The following is an 18,950-nucleotide window of genomic DNA, read 5'->3' as shown; positions in this document are numbered from 1 at the left end:
ATCCTTCCATGAATTCAGAAGGAAGTTCAGCGCAAGATTCGCGAACAACCGCCTCCGCCACGATCCGGCGAATGCCCTCTTAGCCCTCCGACAAGGAAGAAATGAGACCCTAAGAGACTTCATGTTGAAATTCAACACCGAGCTAGCCCAGCTTTCCAACATGGACGTCCAAATAGCGGTCGCAACACTGAAACATGCCACCACCGACCCGAATCTCAAGCTGCATCTTACCCTCAAGCCACCACGGGACCTACAGGAGCTTGAATCCAAGGCTGACAAATTTGTACGGGCAGAAGAAGCCTGCGCCCGAGAGCAGAGCCGGCCTGGCCCCGATGAAAGAAAAAGCAACGACGGCCGAAGGGCCATGAGGCCACGGGCCGAAGAAAGACAGGCGAGCCGGAACCCCGTCCCCGTCTTCGAAAGACTGGGAAGCGCCCCACTGAAGGTTCCCCTCTCCCATGTCCTACTAGCTATCAGAGATCAGGGTCTCCTGACCCTCCCCCCAAGAGAATGGCCACGGACCCGAAGAAGCGGTCCACAAGAAAGTTATGTGAATTCCACAGGGACCACGGCCACGAAACCGACCATTGTTTCCACCTCCGGCTCCAGCTAGAAAAATTGGCCGAGGAAGGGCACCTAAATCAATATCTCAGGAGCCTTGGCGAAAACTCGCACAAGGCCCATCACCCCGCCGACGAGCCCCGAGGCAGGCGTCAGTCACGCAGCAGGCGCCGGTCCAGTAGCCGTCGCCGATCCACAAGCCGACACTGATCCCCGAGCAGGCATCGCTCCCGAAGCAGACACCGATCCCGCAGCAGACACGACACACGCCGCCACCGGCGCCCCAAGAAAAAAGAGCCCCCTGAACAGCCGCAGGCCCGCGAACAACCGCCTACCATTATCGGAAAAATAAACATCATCACGGGCGGACCGGCGGCGGGAGGACCAACAACAGCTGGTCGGCAAGCGTATGCAGAGCGGGTGTTTTCCCTGGAAATGCCTTCCAAAAAGGCCCGGACGGATCCTCCCCATGAAGATTAGGTCATCACTTTCTCCCCCGAAGACCTCAACGGACTACAAGTTCCACACGACGACGCACTGGTTGTCAGGCTAGTCGTCGCCAACTTCGACATAGGAAAAATTCTGGTTGACACGGGAAGTTCCGTCAATGTGCTACACCTCGGAACCTTCAAAGAGATGAAACTGGGCGAAGGGAGACTAGGACCCGCGGAGTATTCCATCTACGGGTTCTCCGGGGCGTCGGTACGGGTCAATGGCAAAATCGACTTACCCGTAACCTTTGAGACGTACCCCCTCCAAAAGACCATCTTGACCACCTTCATGGTCGTAGACATACCTTTCACCTACAGCGCCATCATAGGGCGCCCCGCTCTGAGAGACTTGGGAGCCGTAGTCTCCACCCCCCACCTCAAGATGAAATTCCCCACTCAAACTGGCGTAGGGGAAGTTCGGGGGCAGCAGATGATAGCACGCCAATGCTACGGGGCAAGCCTAAGAGGAAGCAACGCCCCGGCCGAAAACTTCATGATCGGGAGTGAAGACCCCCGGGAGCGGGCCCGCACGATCAGAGGAGAGCCCGCCGAGGAGCTAGACTCCATCCCCATCGCCCAAGATCAACCGGAGAAACAAGTCCGGATTAGTTCCCTGCTGAAAGGCACCTTGCGAGACCAAATGATCGATTTCCTCAGAGCCAACAAAGACGTGTTCGCATGGTCCGCTAAGGACATGCCCGGGATACCCAAGGAATTGCCCGTTCACAGGTTAAACGTGAATCCAACCCTCAAACCCGTCCGACAGAAAAAGAGGAACTTCGCGGTAGAGCGCCAAACTTACATAAAAGCCGAAGTGGAGAAACTGCTACAAGCCGGATTTATCAGAGAGATCCGGTACCCCGAGTGGCTGTCAAATGTGGTCATGGTCAAGAAAGCCAGTGGGGGCTGGCGGGCCTGTATAGATTTCACAGACCTAAACCGAGCCTGCCCAAAGGACCCTTACCCCCTCCCGCGTATAGACCAGGTCATCGACGCCACATCCGGGCACGAGCTCCTCACCTTCCTAGATGCCTTCTCCGGTTACAATCAGGTAAAATGCACGAACCAGACATCCCGAAAACAATGTTCATCACCGATCAGGGCGTCTACTGCTACATCGTCATGCCCTTCGGGTTAAAAAACGCGGGGGCCACATACCAGCAGCTCGTAAACAAGCTATTCCGGGAACAGATCGGAAGGAACGTGGAGGTGTATGTTGATGACATGCTGATGAAAAGCTTAGAAGCCTCCAAACACATCTCCGACCTTCAAGAAACCTTTGATACCCTGCGACGAGCTCGGATGAAGCTGAACCTCGCAAAATGCGCCTTCGGGGTTACTTCCGGGAAGTTCTTAGGGTTCATGGTTAGCCAGAGAGGCATCGAGGCCAACCCCGAAAAAATCGAAGCCATCCTGGACATGGAGCCCCCGACAACAGCGGTAGAGGTGCAGAGGCTCGCAGGGCGAATCACCGCCCTCGGCCGTTTCATGCCCAAGTCGGCGGAGAAATGTCAGCCCTTCTTCAAACAGGTAAAAAACATACGAGAATTCGAATGGACCCCGGCCTGCCAAGAAGCCTTCAAAGCCTTGAAACAGTACCTTCAGACACCGCCCGTACTAGCCAAACCTGAGCCGGGGGAAGAACTACTTTTGTATCTGGCCATCAGCCCTACGGCAGTAAGTGCGGTATTGGCCAAACAAAGCGACAAGAAGGAACACCCGGTGTATTATGTAAGCAAGACCCTCCACGGTGCGGAGGTCCGATACTTAAACATAGGGAAATTCGCCCTCGCAGTTGTCAGCGCCGCCTGGAAACTCCTCCCCTACTTCCAGGCCCACCCCATAATACTTTTGACTGACCAACCCTTCAGGAGAATTCTCCAAAAAAAGGAGACCTCGGGCAAGATGGTAAGCTGGGCTGTCGAGTTAGGAGAGTTCGACATACAGGTCCGACCGAGGCCAGCCATTAAATCCCTGGCCCTTGCCGACTTTATAGTGGAATCCACAGCCCCTGCCACGGAACTGACAATAATGGAAAATGCCAGGGGCCCCACCGAACAAACGGCTTGCGAAGACATGAGGCCATACTCGGCGGAACAAAGCGGTGAGATTCACTGGACCCTGCACGTTGATGGCTCAGCAGGTAAAACGGGGCGTGGGGCGGGAGTGGTCCTCCACGGCTCCGAAGGATTCACATTAGAATACGCCCTCCGGCTAGATTTCAAAGCCTCCAACAACGAGGATGAATACGAGGCCTTGTTAGCAGGGCTGAGCCTAACCACGGAGCTCGGCACAGGAAAGTTAAAAGTCTATAGCGATTCCCAGCTCGTCGTCAATCAAGTAAACGGGGCATACGAGGCCAGGGGCCTCAGAATGAAGAGATACCTCCAGAAGGTAAAAGAAAAGCTGCAGAGAATGGGGGAAGTTGAGATTCTCCAGGTACCACGAGACATGAACAATCGAGCGGACGCATTGCCGAAAATGGCCTCTGAAGAAACCCATGACTTTGGTACCGTGCTCACAGAAGTACTGCTCCACCCCAGCATCAATGAAGTACAAGTCTTGGAAATTCCACCAGGACCAAACTGGATGGATCTCATCATGCGGTATCTAAAGGACGGGATACTACCCGAAGACAAGCTGGAGGCCCGACGCCTAACCGCAAGAGCCGCCCGCTACGTGGTCCACGGACCTAGGCTGTACAAATGATCATACACATGGCCATACCTCCGATGCCTGGTACCCTTTGAATCAGAATACGCACTACGGAAGGTACACGAGGGCATCTGCGGAGACCACGGAGGAGGCAGGATCCTAGCTCAGAAGATCGTGAGGCACGACTACTTTTGGCCTACAATCCTCAGAGACGCCAAGGAGTTCGTCAAAAAATGCAGCCTGTGCCAAAGGTTCGCCACCACTCCCCATCAACCGGCCACCCCATACACCGCCGTAGCAGGACCCCTGCCTTTCGCCATGTGGGGCATGGACCTGCTCGAGCCGTTCCCAAAGGCCCCCGGGGGGCAGACGATGCTGTACGTCGCCATCGACTACTTCACCAAGTGGGTCGAAGTTAAAGCCGTGGCAAGGCCCAATTCAAAAGCAATAGTGAAGTTTTTCTATCATGACGTGGTCTACTGTTTCAGCATCCCAAGGATACTCGTAACAGATAACGGACCCCAGTTCGCAAGCGTTGAATTCGGCAGATTCTGTGACAATCTGAGCATCGAACACCGTTTCGCCTCCGTAGCACACCCGCAGGCCAACAAACAAGTAGAGGTAACTAACAGAATCTTGCTCCAAAGCCTCAAGAAGCGACTGGGAGAAGCTGGAAAAAGCTGGGTAGAAGCACTCCCTAGCGTCCTCTGGGCCTACCGGATGACGCCACGGACCGCAACCGGGGAATCCCTTTTTAGTTTGACTTTCGGAGCCAAAGCGGTCATTCCATTGGAAATCGGCCTCTCTAGCTTCCGCACGAAGAACTACGACGAACAGGGAAATTCTGAGCTCCTCCGGAATGCTCTCGATCTCGTGCTTGAAAAAAGAGAGCAAACCCTCCTCCGAACCGCCTCCTACCATCAAAGGGTGGCACGGTACTACAACGCCCGAGTGAAAAAATGCATGGTAAAGCCCGGAGACCTAGTACTACAGCGGGCGGAGGTATCCGACCCCCGAAACACTGGGAAGCTCGCACCAAAATGGGAAAGACCCTACAGGGTCGTCCGAGCGCTCCGCCCCGGGGCCTACCAGCTAGAGCACCTCGACGGGACCCTAGTCCCTCGAAGTTGGAGCATGGATAACCTCCGAAAGTTTTACCAGTAAAAGAAAGGGTAAGGTCCGTGTTTTTCTTTTAAGTTATAACAGATGTTTTGTTTGTTTTCTTTTTGTTATTTCCAGAAGCAAAGCCATGTTTTCCCCTTTACAAATTAATGGAATAGCGTTTCTACCTGAGCCGTGTGCATCTCTACTTTCCGGCCCATGATGAATAAAGGTCCGGAAAAAGACAGGGAGTGGGACAGAGGTAACATCTAGGCTGATCCCCCCGAGAATTCCCTAAAACGCTCCCCATGAAAAAAAAAGGGGGACAGGCAGGGCCCATCAACTTCGAGCTGATCACTCGAGAGGAAGATGACCCTTCCACAAACAAGATACCCTAAAATTACGCCCCGCGAAGGCGCAATAGAGGTATTCTTGCCGACGAAATTAGAAGTCAACAACATTTCATCAAGAAGAAACCTGCAAAAGGGCTCAACCACCCTCTACAGTGTCACATAAAATGTGTAGGAAGCAAGCGAGCCTTCCTTTCCAGGTCCTCACAAAAAAAAAAGAACAAAAAGAACAAAAAGAGAAAAAAAAGAGTTCAAATAGCTATTACAGACCCAACACATCGGTGGAAGTATAAAAACAAGCAAAAGTCCCAAGGCATCCAAACCTCACCGAGCCTCCGCAGAGGTCTCAGTAACTATAGGAGCTTCCAAGGCAACCGCCGGATCCTCGACCGGTCTCGGCATATCTACTGATTCCGGCAAAAGATCCTCCGGAACGACTTCCTCGGCCTCGTGCACTAACTTCTCAAGAGGAAAGGAAGAATCAACCTCGCGAACGCGCTGCCGGCACTCAACGAAAGCATCTATCTCAATATCCACACTGAACGAGGCTGCGGCCTTGAGAAACTCCTCGGAATCTCGCCATTCCTCCCGCGCCTTCGCCAGCTCCTCAGCGTGCGTTTGTCGGGACAACACCAATTTATTTTCCGCTCGGTTCCTCCCATCCTCGGCCAGCTGGAGCTCCGCCCGAAGTTGAGAAACGTTATCCTCAAGCGCCGCCTTTTCAGCTTGGGCCTTCTCCAGGTCCTTGCTCAGCTTGCGGACTCGCTCCTCGAAAGCACCGATCTCGGACTCATCCTCGACCATGTACTGCAGCATCTTCCTAGCGTAACTTTGGGCCTACAAAAGTCCCCGCCACAAGCAAACCATTAGAGAACTGCCACGTACGGTCTCAAAGGCAACAAAAAAAAGGAAAAGCACAAGCAGAAAAGCCAGCCACTCGATACTTACGCAGGACATCGACTGAAAGTACCGAGCCCCCAGAGCCCTGCGGGGGAAGCTTTCTAACTCAGCTTCATCGCCAAGAAGGGCTGTCACCAACCCAAGCTCCACCCCAACCCGGGGATTCGCGAGGACACCATCTTCAACACCGATCTTCCAGTCGGGCTTAAACATTTCCCCTTGCACCCGGTAGCACTCCGGGGAAAAGTCCATTCGGTCCAGAAGCAGCTTGGTCATAACCGACCCTTCCAACCGACTCGACATATCCTCCGCAAAGGCAGCAGTGGGACGGGCCCCACGGCCGGCTTTCCCCTGTTTAGTGCCAGAAGGGGCAACCCTCTTAGCATGAGGCTCCAACTCCCGGGGAGGAGACCTAGCCGTACCCTTCTCTCCGACCGATCGACCAGAGGAGCTAGATGGCGCGGATACGGGAAGCCTAGTTTGCGACCGGTCCAACCTGGCCGCGGCCATGAAACCAGAGGGGATCTTCTTACGGCTCACCGGACCCTTCGTCGCCGCCGCCGCAACCCCCTTTCCCCTACCAGCATCACCGGAAGAAGACATACCTGCTGCTAAAAATAGAAGAGCAACAACTCAGAAAAAAAATTAAAAAATGCTTGAGGTGCATATGGACAAATCCAGGGAAAAAGGCTCACCACGATGACTGGCGGAACTCTCCCCCACTTCCTCGCCCGTGCAGCGGGCCCTCCTCTCCGCAACACCCAGCAAACCGAGCCTCCTCAGACCCCTCTCCCATCTAAAATCAGAAACATCAATAGCCTCCCTAGAGGCGAGCTTCCCCAAGTCAAACTTACTACAGTCAGACTCGTCGGGGAGGGACTTCCTTCGCCACTCGACGGAGCGCCTCCAAGAACGGGGGAAGCCCCAACCAGCGTCCGACGGAGGAATAATAAACACGTACTCCTCCTTCCACTTCTTAATGGAAGACGGCAAGTTCGCCGCGATTTTCACCTGAGGACGGTGGGTCAGATACAACCAACTGTCCTCCCCTTCACCAACGGGCTAAGGGCAACACAACTCCGGAGCACAGGGAGGGTAGGCTGAATCTTGTGAAGACCCGCCTTGGCCACAAAGGCCAAGAGAGTACGCCAACTATTAGGCGCCAGTTGGGAGGGGGCCACCCGATAAAACTCGAGGGCCTCTACTATAATACCCAAGAGTGGAAACCTAATTCTTGCCCGGAAAGCCTCCACGTAGAAGGCTACCTCTTCCTCCGTAACGCCCTCACACACCCCCTCCCCAAAGGAAGGAACCCTAATCTCATAATCATCGGGAATGTGAAACTCCCTCCTAATCCTCTCCGCCGCCCCTTCTTCCAAAGTACTCCTATAACACGCCACCCGACCAGGGCGGATAACGGCACCAGACCGAATGTCCTTAATCTCCGCCTCACGAGCAGAAGAGACTCGAGCGGGAGATTCAAAGGGAGCGGCCCCCAACGACGATCCAGAAGCCCCGGAGCTATCTTCCAACTCCCTGGGCAGCTATACATCTCGAGAATCGCCGCCCCCGCCCTTTACCAACCGCCTCCTTTTCCTTGGTGGAGCCCTCTCCACTACCTCTACTGACTCAGAAGACGGACTCTGAGAACCGGTTGCGATAGACATCGTAAAATAATCAAATGTCGGACGAAATAAAAAGCACAGAACTCACCGAGGCAGACAAACGAGGAATGGTAAAAACCAGAGGAAAGTTGGTGAAGAGCAGCACCTAGAGAAATCGCCGCAGAAGGAAGCCCACTTCACCCGAGGAAGACGAAGAAATAAGACAAGAATGAAATCCCCAAAAAGGCTTTAAAAAGAGCTAGGGTTTCAACACGCGTCGATTAATCTCCCTTTCCGTCTAATCCGATGGGACGCGCACACGTGGCGCCGATTGGGAAATTCGAGTGAACCGCCAAAAATCGAAGCGCCATGCCCCCGACTGAAAAGACGTTGCTACCCCTACCGCTAGGTGACTTCCCCAGCAAGCCATCCCTATATCCTCCCCACCTAAGGGGAAGGAAGGGTCCAGATGGAAAATACCAAGTATGGTGGAAAAAGGCTCGGGACCTACCTCAAGGGTCCGGCATACAATTCCACCCAATGGAAAATACCAAGTACGGTGGAAAAAGGCTCGGACCCATCACAGAGGTCCGGCATACAATTCCACGCAATGGAAAATACCAAGTACGGTGGAAAAAGGCTCGGGACCCACCTCAAGGGTCCGGCATACAATTCCACCCATTAGAAAATACCAAGTACGGTGGAAAAAGGCTCGGGACCAATCACAAGGGTCCGACATACAAATGCCACAAGATGGAAAATGCCAAGTGCAGAGGAAAAAGGCTCGGACCCATCACAAGGGTACGACGTACCATTCCACCAGATAAAAAATAACGAGCACAATGGGAAAGGCTCGGGTCGCATAACAAAAGCCCGGTCTTACTTCTACCGCTCCGCCCAAATAACTCGACTACTGCATGGATGCAAAGGAAGCACAAGATACAAGTCAGAAGTATAAAAAGAAGTTATTTTCTTCTGGCCTGCGGGCCTACAAAAAGGGGGGAAAGGAGAGTAAAGACAAAGAAGGTAGGGCACGCAGGCCTGGGCCCCCAAGACCCCCAACAAAAAAAACAATAATAAAAAAGGGAAAGAGCCCCTCCAAAGTCCCCTTCATCCCATTGCCTCCAGCCTAAAGCGACTGGCCATTGAAAGAGTTTTCCGCATCAGAGAGCTCCTTATCACTACGCTCCTCCTCCGAAGAGCTCCCCCAACCTGGATCCTCAACAAGTCGGGTCCGGTCATTTAACCACCTCACCCGGTTCCTCAACAAGTCGTTCTCTGCGCGCAAGGCTGCTATCTCTCGATCCATGTCGATCATCCGCCTGCAGACCTCCATTTTCCTACGATGAACATAAGAGAAGAACGAGCGGTTGCGATGAACAAAGGCTTCATTGGACTCCCTCTCTTAAAGGAGAGAAGAATGAAAGCGTGGGGGAAGCCCTTGAGGCGGGCTACTCTCAGAAATTGGTTGCTGAGGCCCCAACCCGCCAGGGTTTGTTTCAGGGCTGCTTGGAGGACTCCCCTCGGTGGCAGCGTTGCCCTCATTACTCACAGAGAGACCCTTGAGAGACAACGACATCTCTGGCAAGCCCGAAGAAAGGTAGAAAGAAAGCAAAGAAGGAGAAAGGAGCGAAAAAGCGATCTGTGTAAAAGACGGAAAAAGCCATCCTTTATAAACCCGATGAGAAACCCTTGGGTAAGAAAACGAAGCGACTTGCCCTACGCGTGTCCACTTCCTATTGGATGCCCGGCCAGCATCGCGTAATGGCACTACAATTCCTCGGGAAGGAACCGCCGAACAAAGCAGCGCACCCTCTCGTATTCCAAGGCTCCCATAAACGCCCTCGTCACGATATTCTTTGACCAGATAAACAAACTTACTCCCTTGGTCCATAGGACGTAAATACGGCGCTGCTCTCAAATCTCGCCACGCGTCGTCCATGCACCAATAGAGCCTAACCGTCATGAAGAAAGGCGTTGGGAAACGGCAAGACCGTACAATCACGACACGTGTCACACTCTCGCCGTCCAGACCTCATCATCAGAAATCACTTTCAACCCCTCCCCACCTAATGAAAAGGAAGAGTCCGAAGGTGGGAAACCAAGCAAAGAAACCCGACTTCAAAGCCGCTAGAGGAAAAATACGCGCCCGAGCCCAGAGCCACGACACGAGAGCTCGACACACGAACGCAACAGGCGGAGGAAACTAAACGCTCTAGGGAAAGGCTCGGAGCCCCGCACAGGTTCGGGCAAAGCGTCACAATTCCCCGCAACAAAGAAAATATATGCCAAACACAATGGAAAAGCAACCAAACAGATGGGAAGAGCAGCATAAGCAACACGGCACAAACTCATAAAAATCATCCGTTCACATCCTCTTGGCCCACAGGCCTACAAAAAGGGAGGGAGGATAAGAAACCAAAAATAAGGCACGCAGGCCCCAAAATCCCCGGCAAGAAAGGGGAAGAAGAAAAAAAACAGGAAAACAGGAGAAGCCAGAAACTAATAAGAAGAAGACTCCTCCCCCGAAGGGTTCCCCTCCTCTTCCCAGGAGCTCTCTAGCAAGGGGTCCACCTCATATTCAAGCAGCTGCTCGTTGAGGGAGTAAACCTTTCTCTGCAATGCCTCGTTCTCCCGCTTCAAATCCTCAATCTCCTTACCCATCTTCGAAACCCGGCTACGCAGTTCCATCCCCTGGTGATAGGCCCGGGAGAAAAAAGACCACTCCCTGACGACGCGGGAGCGAGACGACTTGTCCTTCCTGGGCAAGGAGGAAAGCCGAAGAGGGGGAAAGCCCGAGGAAGGGCCCGAGTCCCTCCTAGCCCTTTTCCAGCGGACCGTAAGGTCCTCCTCCGAGTCGGAAGACAGGTCAGGGTCACTCGACGATTCCTGGGAGGAAGGAGCTTTGCCCCTAAGCCGCGAAGGGGAACCAGACATATTGCCGAAGAAAGGGAAAAGGCGCGGAGAAACACCTATCCCAGGAAGAAAGGCATAGACAGAACGCCGGGACGATCTTCCTTTTTAGAGCTCGAGGAAGAAACCCTTGTGCCTCGAAACAAGGCGACCCACTCAACACGTGTCTCCGACCGGAAGCCACATAATGACGCTATCATTTCCCGGGAAAAACTGCCGGATAAAACGGCACGTCTCCTCGTACTCCGGAGCCCCCATAAATGTCCTCACCATGGCAACGCTTGACCAGACATTACTCTCTTGGCCCATTCAATGGACCAAAGGAGTAAGGGGGTGTTATGATGAGACATAAATACGGTGTTGCTCCCAAATCTCGCCACGCGTCGTCCATGCACCAGCGAAGCCTAAGCCATCATGAGGAAAGGTGCTGATAAGCGGCGAGACCATGCGATTGCGACACGTGTCACCTTCTCGCAGCCCAAACCCCATCATCACAAATTATGAAAGGGATTATCCAGCAAAGCCACGCGCGTTGACGAAGCAGGAGAACGGCCCAATCCTTGAAATGAAGGTTTTCTCTCCGTAATGATGAAAAAGTCCGCACACCTCCCCTTAAAAGGGGGAGAAAGGAAGAAGAAGAGGATCATTTTTTCTCAGCTCCCAGAAGACAACCGGAAAAGAAAGAGGCGAGGCAATAACAAAGGAGGCCGGGAACTTGACCCCACTCTCTCTGTTAGTCCCCTCTGACCCATCCACCCACACACCAAGAAAAGAACTTGCGCCTTGGCCTTGGTAAACTTGATCAAACCCTCTCCTCTTCTCGCTGTCCTTTATATTGACTGGTCGAAGAATCTAACTTGGGTGTCGAAGTGGTCGTCCGGGACCCACCCCGGACCCCCCCTGACCCCCTTTGTTTGTGATTGCAGACCCCGCGGAGGCCCTCTACCGACCGCGCGATCGCAGACCCGGATTCCGACGCCATCAAGGTGTACAGTTGGGGGAGTTGTCAGTATTTTCATATAATGGCCATGCATTTGGAGGGCCAACTTATGGCCTGTTGGATGATTTGGATTGGGAGAAGGCTCGTATTTATGTATTAAATCTAACTTGGGTGTCGAAGTGGTCGTCCGAGACCCACCCCGGACCCCCCTGACCCCCTTTGTTTGTGATTGCAGACCCCGCGGAGGCCCTCTACCGACCGCGCGATCGCAGACCCGGATTCCGACGCCATCAAGGTGTACAGTTGGGGGAGTTGTCAGTATTTTCATATAATGGCCATGCATTTGGAGGGCCAACTTATGGCCTGTTGGATGATTTGGATTGGGAGAAGGCTCGCATTTATGTATTAAATAATTGTGAAGAGGTTCAAATCTACATAACGTAAGCCAAATTCTATAAGTATTTGTGTTTGCATATGTATTGTTGGAGCATTTTTATGTGGATCATAACGATATGCACCTTATTTATAGAGAACACAAGGAAAAACTAAATGCTGAGAGTGCGAGGACTGTAGACCAGAGGCATGACTCACAGTTCCCTAACTGGTTCGAAAAATGCGTAACTGCAGTCTAACGATCTATATCATTAAACTAAATTATTATTATCCTAATTGTATATACTTGATTTTCTAGCTAGGGATGTACTGATTTTCTTTCATATATATGAATAGGTCAAATCTTTGTACGGTGAAGGGCATTTCAGCAAAGATTTTTTTATCCTTGACAAAAGGCCCTGATAACCGAGTGAAACACTATAGCGGTTGCAATGTGAATGGGTTCAGATTCCACACTCAAGATCGTGAGATGAATAGGAAAACACAAAATAGTGGTGTGGTCGTGCCGGGAGAGCATATGGGAAAATAATTGACTTCTATGGCGTGATCACAGATATTATAGAACTGGAATATTTATTGGGACAAAAGCATGTATTGTTGTTCAAGTGTGATTGGTGGAACGTGATGGACAATTCAGGAATCCAAACAGATAGGGATTGGAATGTCACAAGTATGAATATGTCAAGGACATGGTACAAGGACCAACCATATGTTCTAGCATCTCAGGCACAACAAGTATTTTATATTAATGACATGAAGTTAGGCAATAATTGGCATGTCGTGGAGAGGGTAAAACCTCGCAGTTTTTTTTATGTTCCAGAAAAAGAAGAGGAAGGATCAATTGATGTTGAGGAGCCGTACCAGGAAGATGTGCCCGATGTGGTTTTGGATATAATGGAAGTTGATGAAATTTATTCGTTGAGAAGGGATGATTGTGTGCCATTAGACCGTATTGATGCAGAAACTGTACAGCGTGAAAAGGAAACTATACACCGTGAAAAGTCAGTGAATAGGGTATATGAGGATGATGACTTCATTGATGATGGTGATATCGAGGAAGCTTCTTGTTGTGATGATGATATAGACAGAGATGAAACAATCATTGATGAAGAATGTGACTCTGACTAAATGGCGTGATTCTATTAATGATGACACATTCTAATAATCTTTCAATTTTTCATCTTTTGTTAATCTATTTTGCAACCAATGCAATTGGATTTTTTTTTCGATAAGCATGCTGATTAGGATGTTTTCTTCCTCTTGCCTTTTATGGTCCTAGTTTTTTTTCCCTTTTTGAATAGGTCTTTAGCTTTTTTGGCATGCTTTCTTTCACCAACCAAAACAATGAGCTTGGCTTTAATTTTGGGGATACAATGTCTCTCATTTTGAAGATCTTGTAAGAACAGACTCTGTTTCTGTTCCTAATGCCCTAGTTGCTGGAAAACCTGCATTTTCTTGTGTATTTTGTAGACGAATTCTCCCCCAAGCAATCTCTGTAAGTAATCTCCTTGCATTTTGAATTTTCGGCAAGAAAAAAAAAACTTCCAAAAAAAAATAAACGGGTGCGATCTGTTCCAGAAATTAAGAGCCACATAGTTGAAATCTAGTATCTTCTCTGTTCTCGGCTTGGAGCATCAAGAGTCAGAGAACAACGAACTAGATCTGTTAGCTGTATGTTCGTTTCTGTAATTTGAACACAAGTCTCTAAGAATCAAATAAAGAACTGGAGCTGCTGTGTTGTTGGAACTTAAAAAAAAAAAAATTGGATTCCTTTTTGTTGAAATTAAAAGGCACAGGTTGCTGAACCAAATTGGTCCTTCGTTTCAACTACTTGCATCAAGTGTATCTGCATCAAAGTGTGGTCAAGCACTACTATTCTGAACCAACAGTCCACACTTGTATATTGCAGAATTCTGCACTTGTCAATTCTCTCAGCATATGTTATAGTTCAGAGGCCTATCCTGTGTACTCTGTGTTTGATATATTCATTTCAACTTAGTTCGTTGACTTCTCTTGGGAGCAGAAAACTGTTATGGTAGTTCATATTCTTGATGGTGGAATGATGATTTGTTGGCATATCATGCACTTTTAGTTTAGTTAAAGACATCAGTCACGGTGCTACAATTCCTGCAATAAAATTGTTACAAAGGAAACAACCAGTTGTTAGTGGCCTTAATTGAAGTGCCCAGGTTTTTTTTTTTTTTGATGGGTAAGCTGGGGTTAGGCGGACCCCTACCAGAATTCATTAGAAAAAGAAATGTATCAAGGTTACAAGGAGGAGGACTTCAAAGAGCCAAACAAGAAGAACAAGAAGAAGGCATAAAAAGCAACGAGAAATAAAACATGGAACACCGAATTGGAAAATGCCTTCAAACTGATCTATCACGAGGAGCATGAGTAGCATGCCGAGAGCCAAAAACCTTGCCAAAAAAGAAAAATAGCATTGCAGCCAGGAGGATTCTTGGTAACCTATAGAAAAAGCTTCTCTACAGGGAGTTGATCATCTTCATTGGCTTTGATTTTCTGATTCAGCTCTTTCATTGCAGGAGGATCAGACTTCTGACCCATCTTCATCCCTGATGTCACCCAAGATCTTGCCCAGGATCTTGAAGATACATATTACCAAAAGCTCCCGAAACGCCAAGTTCGGAAACCAGCCCGTTTTCGTGATTAAGTTGGAATGTGCCTTGAAACATGCACTATTGGAAGCTACAATATCACATGCTTTGTCCTATTTGGAAGGACCAAGATTTGGCAACGTTGCTGCTTCCCATAAAGGCCTTTAAATCTTCCCATTACAAAAGAAACATTATAGACTTTTTTATTTAGTTGCTTTTTGAAGGTTGCTATCTTACCTTTTCATATCATATTAGCTATTTTGTTTTTTTGGGCATCTTTAGTAAATGTAATAAGAGAATAGGAAAGTGAGTATTCTGTAGAGAGAAGTGGAATAAAAGTTACTCTCACGGTTGACAGAGGGTTACGTGGGATTTGATAAACACAAAAGTGTTCTTGCTTTGTCTCGTTGCTCTTTAGTTAGCCTTGGTTTGTTGATCTTGGTGTTGGGCTGCATCAGATTGGTATCAGAGCGGCTTTGTTCCTGCGGTTGGCGACAGATCAATCATGCCACCGAGAAGAAGAGGCGCTCGCACCGTTCCGATGGCGGAGGTCGAGACATGAGATGAACTAGCCACGCTTCGAAGACAAGTCGAAGACTTGACAACCCGGATTCTTCACTTGGAGCCATCGGGACAAGAAGAAGAATCCGAAGAGGAAGATGAAACCCGCCTGAACCCTTTCCATGACCGGGTGCGAATGGAGGCTCCAATGAATCTGCGAGAAAGAGACAACCGTGGTTGGGAATTCGGATTGAAAATAGAGATGCCCGAGTTTCCTGGTGGATTGTCTGCAGAAGAGTTCTTGGATTGGCTATGCACGGTGGAAAGAATATTCGAGTTTAAAGGGGTTCCAAACCACAAGCAAGTCCAACTTGTGGCTTTGAAGCTGAGGGGACGAGCCTCGGCGTGGTGGACGCAACTGGAACTGACACGATCCCGTCGTGGAGAGTCCAAAATTAATACCTGGGAGAAGATGAAGAAGAAAATGCGGGAAGCTTTCCTCCCGTTTAATTACCTCCAAGATTTTTACCAACGGCTACAAGATCTGAGGTAGGGCAACAGATGGACGAATACACTAATGAATTCTATGAGCTCATCGTCCGTAACGAATGGGCAGAAAGCGAAGAGCAAATGGTGGCGAAATATATCGGCGGATTGAAACCCCAAATGCGAGATGTTCCAAATCTACATAACTTTTAGTCAGTATCCGAAGTACACCAGAAGGTGTTGGTTCTTGAAAGGCAACAAGGGCGAAACACTGTGAAGAGTACTCTCAATCCACGCCCTAATCCAATTGCACCGGTGCCTATGGAACGAACCCAATCAGAGTGGAAGCCACACGAAGGGGTTGAACATGCTAAAACTCTATTAGGTTCCTCTACGTCAATTCGATGCTTCAAGTGTGGGGAATCCGGTCATAAGGCATCAGACTGTCGAAAAGGAGGCCGAGAGGGAAAGCAGTTACTTATCGACACGAAAGAAGAAGACCAAGATGATCCCATCTATGATGAGTACGAGGATGAGGAAGAAGTTGTAGAACTACAAGGCGATGTTGGAGAAGCCTTGGTTATTCGGTAGGCCATGATTTCACCTCGAGACAATTATGATGACTGGCTCAGAAACAATATTTTCCACACTACTTGTACGGTGGCAGGGAAAATTTGTTCGTTGGTAATAGATAGTGGGAGTTGTGAGAACATCCTATTGGAGTCTGCGGCGGCCAAGTTACAAATCGACGTCACAGACCATCCAAATCCCTACAAGCTCTCATGGTTGAAACGAGGAAGCGAGGTAAATGTTTCTAAACGCTGCCTTGTGAATTTTTCAATTGGTAAACGCTATTGTGATAGCGTTTGGTGTGACGTGGTACGTATGGATATATGCCATATCTTATTGGGTCGTCCGTGGCAATACGATCGGAGTGTTGTGCATGATGGGCGTAAAAACACTTGCACCCTTTGGAAAGATGATTTAAAGATCGTGCTTATTCCAACGGGTGAAGTCAGCGCCAAACCTAAATCGGAAGGGAATCCTAGCCTCCTATCCATGTCGCAATTCACCAGTGAAATGAAAGAGTCAGGAGTTGTGTATGTTTTGCTTGGCAAAGAGGATCCACGGGGGTGCTCCTATTCCTGATCAAATGAAACCCGTATTGGAAGAGTTTAGCGATGTATTTCCTGACGATCTACCGTCAGAATTACCACCCCTTAGAGAGATACAACATCATATCGATTTGGCACCTGGTGCTAGTCTGCCCAACAAGGCTCACTATCGGATGAGTCCGAGAGAACATGAGGAACTCATGAGGCAAGTCCAAGAGTTGATCGAGAAGGGATACATCCGAGAAAGCATGAGTCCTTGCGCCGTTCCTGCCTTACTCGTTCCAAAAAAGGATGGAACGTGGCGAATGTGTGTAGACAGTCGGGCTATCAATAAGATCACAATTAAATATCGTTTTCCTATACCCCGACTAGATGATCTTCTTGACCAGTTAGCGGGTGCTAGAGTGTTCTCTAAAATTGATCTCAAAAGTGGGTATCATCAAATACGAATCCGACCAGGTGATGAATGGAAAACGGCATTCAAGACAAGGGAAGGGTTGTACGAATGGATGGTGATGCCATTTGGGCTTTCTAATGCCCCAAGTACTTTTATGCGGTTCATGAACCATGTGCTAAAACCCTACATCGCTAACTTCGTTGTCGTTTACTTCAACGACATTCTCATTTATAGCCCTTGTTTTGATACTCACTCCCAACATTTGCGCGAGATTTTGTGTACTTTGCGCAGGGAAAAGCTATTTGCTAACTTGAAGAAGTGCATGTTATGGTCAAGATCGGGTCATATTCTTGGGCTATGAGGTGTCTGGCGATGGAGTTCGGATGGACGAATCCAAAGTTCGTGCTATTGTCGATTGGTCCACTCCTACCACTATTGGAGAGGTGCGAAGCTTTCACGGTTTAGCTTCTTTTTATCGGCGATTCATACGAGACTTCAGCAGCATAATGGCCCAATCACTGATTGCATGAAACGGCGTGGTTCTTTTATTTGGACACTTGGAGCCGAACAAAGCTTCCAAGTGATCAAGGCCAAACTTTCGACAGCTCCTCTACTTGCACTACCCGACTTTGAGCAATTACTTGAAGTAGAATGTGATGCGTCAAAAGTGGGCATCGATGCTGTGTTGAGCCAAGGAAAGCGGCCAGTAGCCTACTTTAGTGAGAAACTAAATGGTGCTAAATGTAATTATTCTACTTACGATGTTGAATTCTATGCAGTAGTGCAGGCTCTCCGGCAATGGCGCCACTACCTTGTTCAGCGCGAGTTCATATTGTATTCTGATCATGAAGCCTTGAAATACTTGAATGGTAAGAGTAAGTTGAATAGCAGACACGCTAAGTGGGTGAGCTATCTTCAAGAGTTCACGTTCACCCTCAAACACAAGGCAGGAGCACAAAATCGAGTGGCGGATGCATTGAGCCGCAGGTCATCTTTGTTATCTACTATGAACGTGAAGGTCCAAGGATTTGATGTTTTTCGTGAGATGACTGTAGAGGATGAGTATTTTGGTACAATCATGCGCGACGTGGCTATGGGAGATAAAAAAGATTCTTTTTTACATGATGGATATTTATTTAAGGGGTCCAAGCTTTGTGTTCCAAATTGCTCTCTACGCCTTCTTATTATTCAAGAGTTGCACAATGACGGACACTTTGGGAGAGACAAGACTCTTGCACTTGTTTCAGAAAATTATTACTGTCCACGGCAAAAACGGGATGTTGTTCGATTTGTTGATCGTTGCCATATTTGTCAGAATGCTAAGGGTTCGGCCACGAATGCGGGACTCTATATGCCTTTGCCCATACCAAATGCACCATGGGAGGACATCAGCATGGACTTCGTGCTAGGACTGCCATGGACATCCAATGGCATGGACAGTGTATTTGTTGTCGTGGATAGATTTTCCAAGATGGCGTGATTCATAGCTTGCCGTAAGACCATGGACGCTAGTCGTATTGCATATCTTTTTCTCCGAGAGATTTATCGCGCGCATGGTCTTCCCCAATCCATAACATCTGATCGTGATTGTAAGTTCGTGGGCCACTTTTGGCGAAGTTTATGGAAGATGTTGACGACGACCCTCAATTACAGTTCAGCTTATCACCCACAGACGGATGGGCAAACCGAGGTCGTCAACAGGAGTTTGGGAAACTTATTGAGGAGTTTAGTAGGCGAGATATCAGGAACATGGGATCAACATCTTTACCAGGCTGAATTTGCATACAATCGGTCTCGTAATCGTAGTACTGCTCTTTCTCCATTTCAAGTGGTGTATGGACGGAATCCTCGGAGTGCACTTGAGCTCGCTCCGTTACCACTCTCTAACCGCGTTAGTGGCAAGGCGGAGGATATTATTAACCAAA

The 18,950-nt window shown here is 49.3% G+C and overlaps 2 protein-coding genes across 6 annotated transcripts in view; both read left to right on the top strand.

The window, feature by feature from the left end:
• The window catches only part of LOC143854379 (uncharacterized), a 51,423-nt gene that overhangs the window by 7,887 nt on the left and 24,586 nt on the right, over positions 1-18,950 (top strand). Inside the window, exon 2 of one of the 5 annotated variants that reach the window (XM_077364415.1) lies at positions 12,245-14,424. The exons of the other annotated variants lie outside the window; for them this stretch is intronic. Within the exon in view, the coding sequence (XP_077220530.1) occupies positions 12,533-13,036 (504 nt within the window). The 5' untranslated portion in view covers positions 12,245-12,532 and the 3' untranslated portion in view covers positions 13,037-14,424. Of the gene's footprint in view, positions 1-12,244; positions 14,425-18,950 lie in introns of those variants that run through there. 5 annotated transcript variants of the gene reach the window in all.
• Positions 2,472-3,761, top strand: LOC143869752 (uncharacterized). Its single transcript, XM_077376311.1, has one exon. It carries the CDS (start codon positions 2,472-2,474, stop codon positions 3,759-3,761), a length of 1,290 nt encoding a protein of 429 aa, XP_077232426.1.

This window comes from Tasmannia lanceolata, unplaced genomic scaffold (genome assembly GCF_043159265.1).
Source record: "Tasmannia lanceolata isolate RefF3 unplaced genomic scaffold, GAP_Taslan_0.1 ptg000003l, whole genome shotgun sequence".
Taxonomy (NCBI): Eukaryota; Viridiplantae; Streptophyta; class Magnoliopsida; order Canellales; family Winteraceae; genus Tasmannia; species Tasmannia lanceolata.
The sequence above is the reverse complement of the archived record's forward strand: the minus strand, read 5'-3'. Positions and strand labels throughout refer to the sequence as shown.

What these genes read in the sequence shown, in the direction of transcription:
- LOC143869752 (XM_077376311.1), top strand. Translation starts at nt 2,472, where the DNA reads ATGGAGCCCCCGACAACAGCGGTAGAGGTGCAGAGGCTCGCAGGGCGA.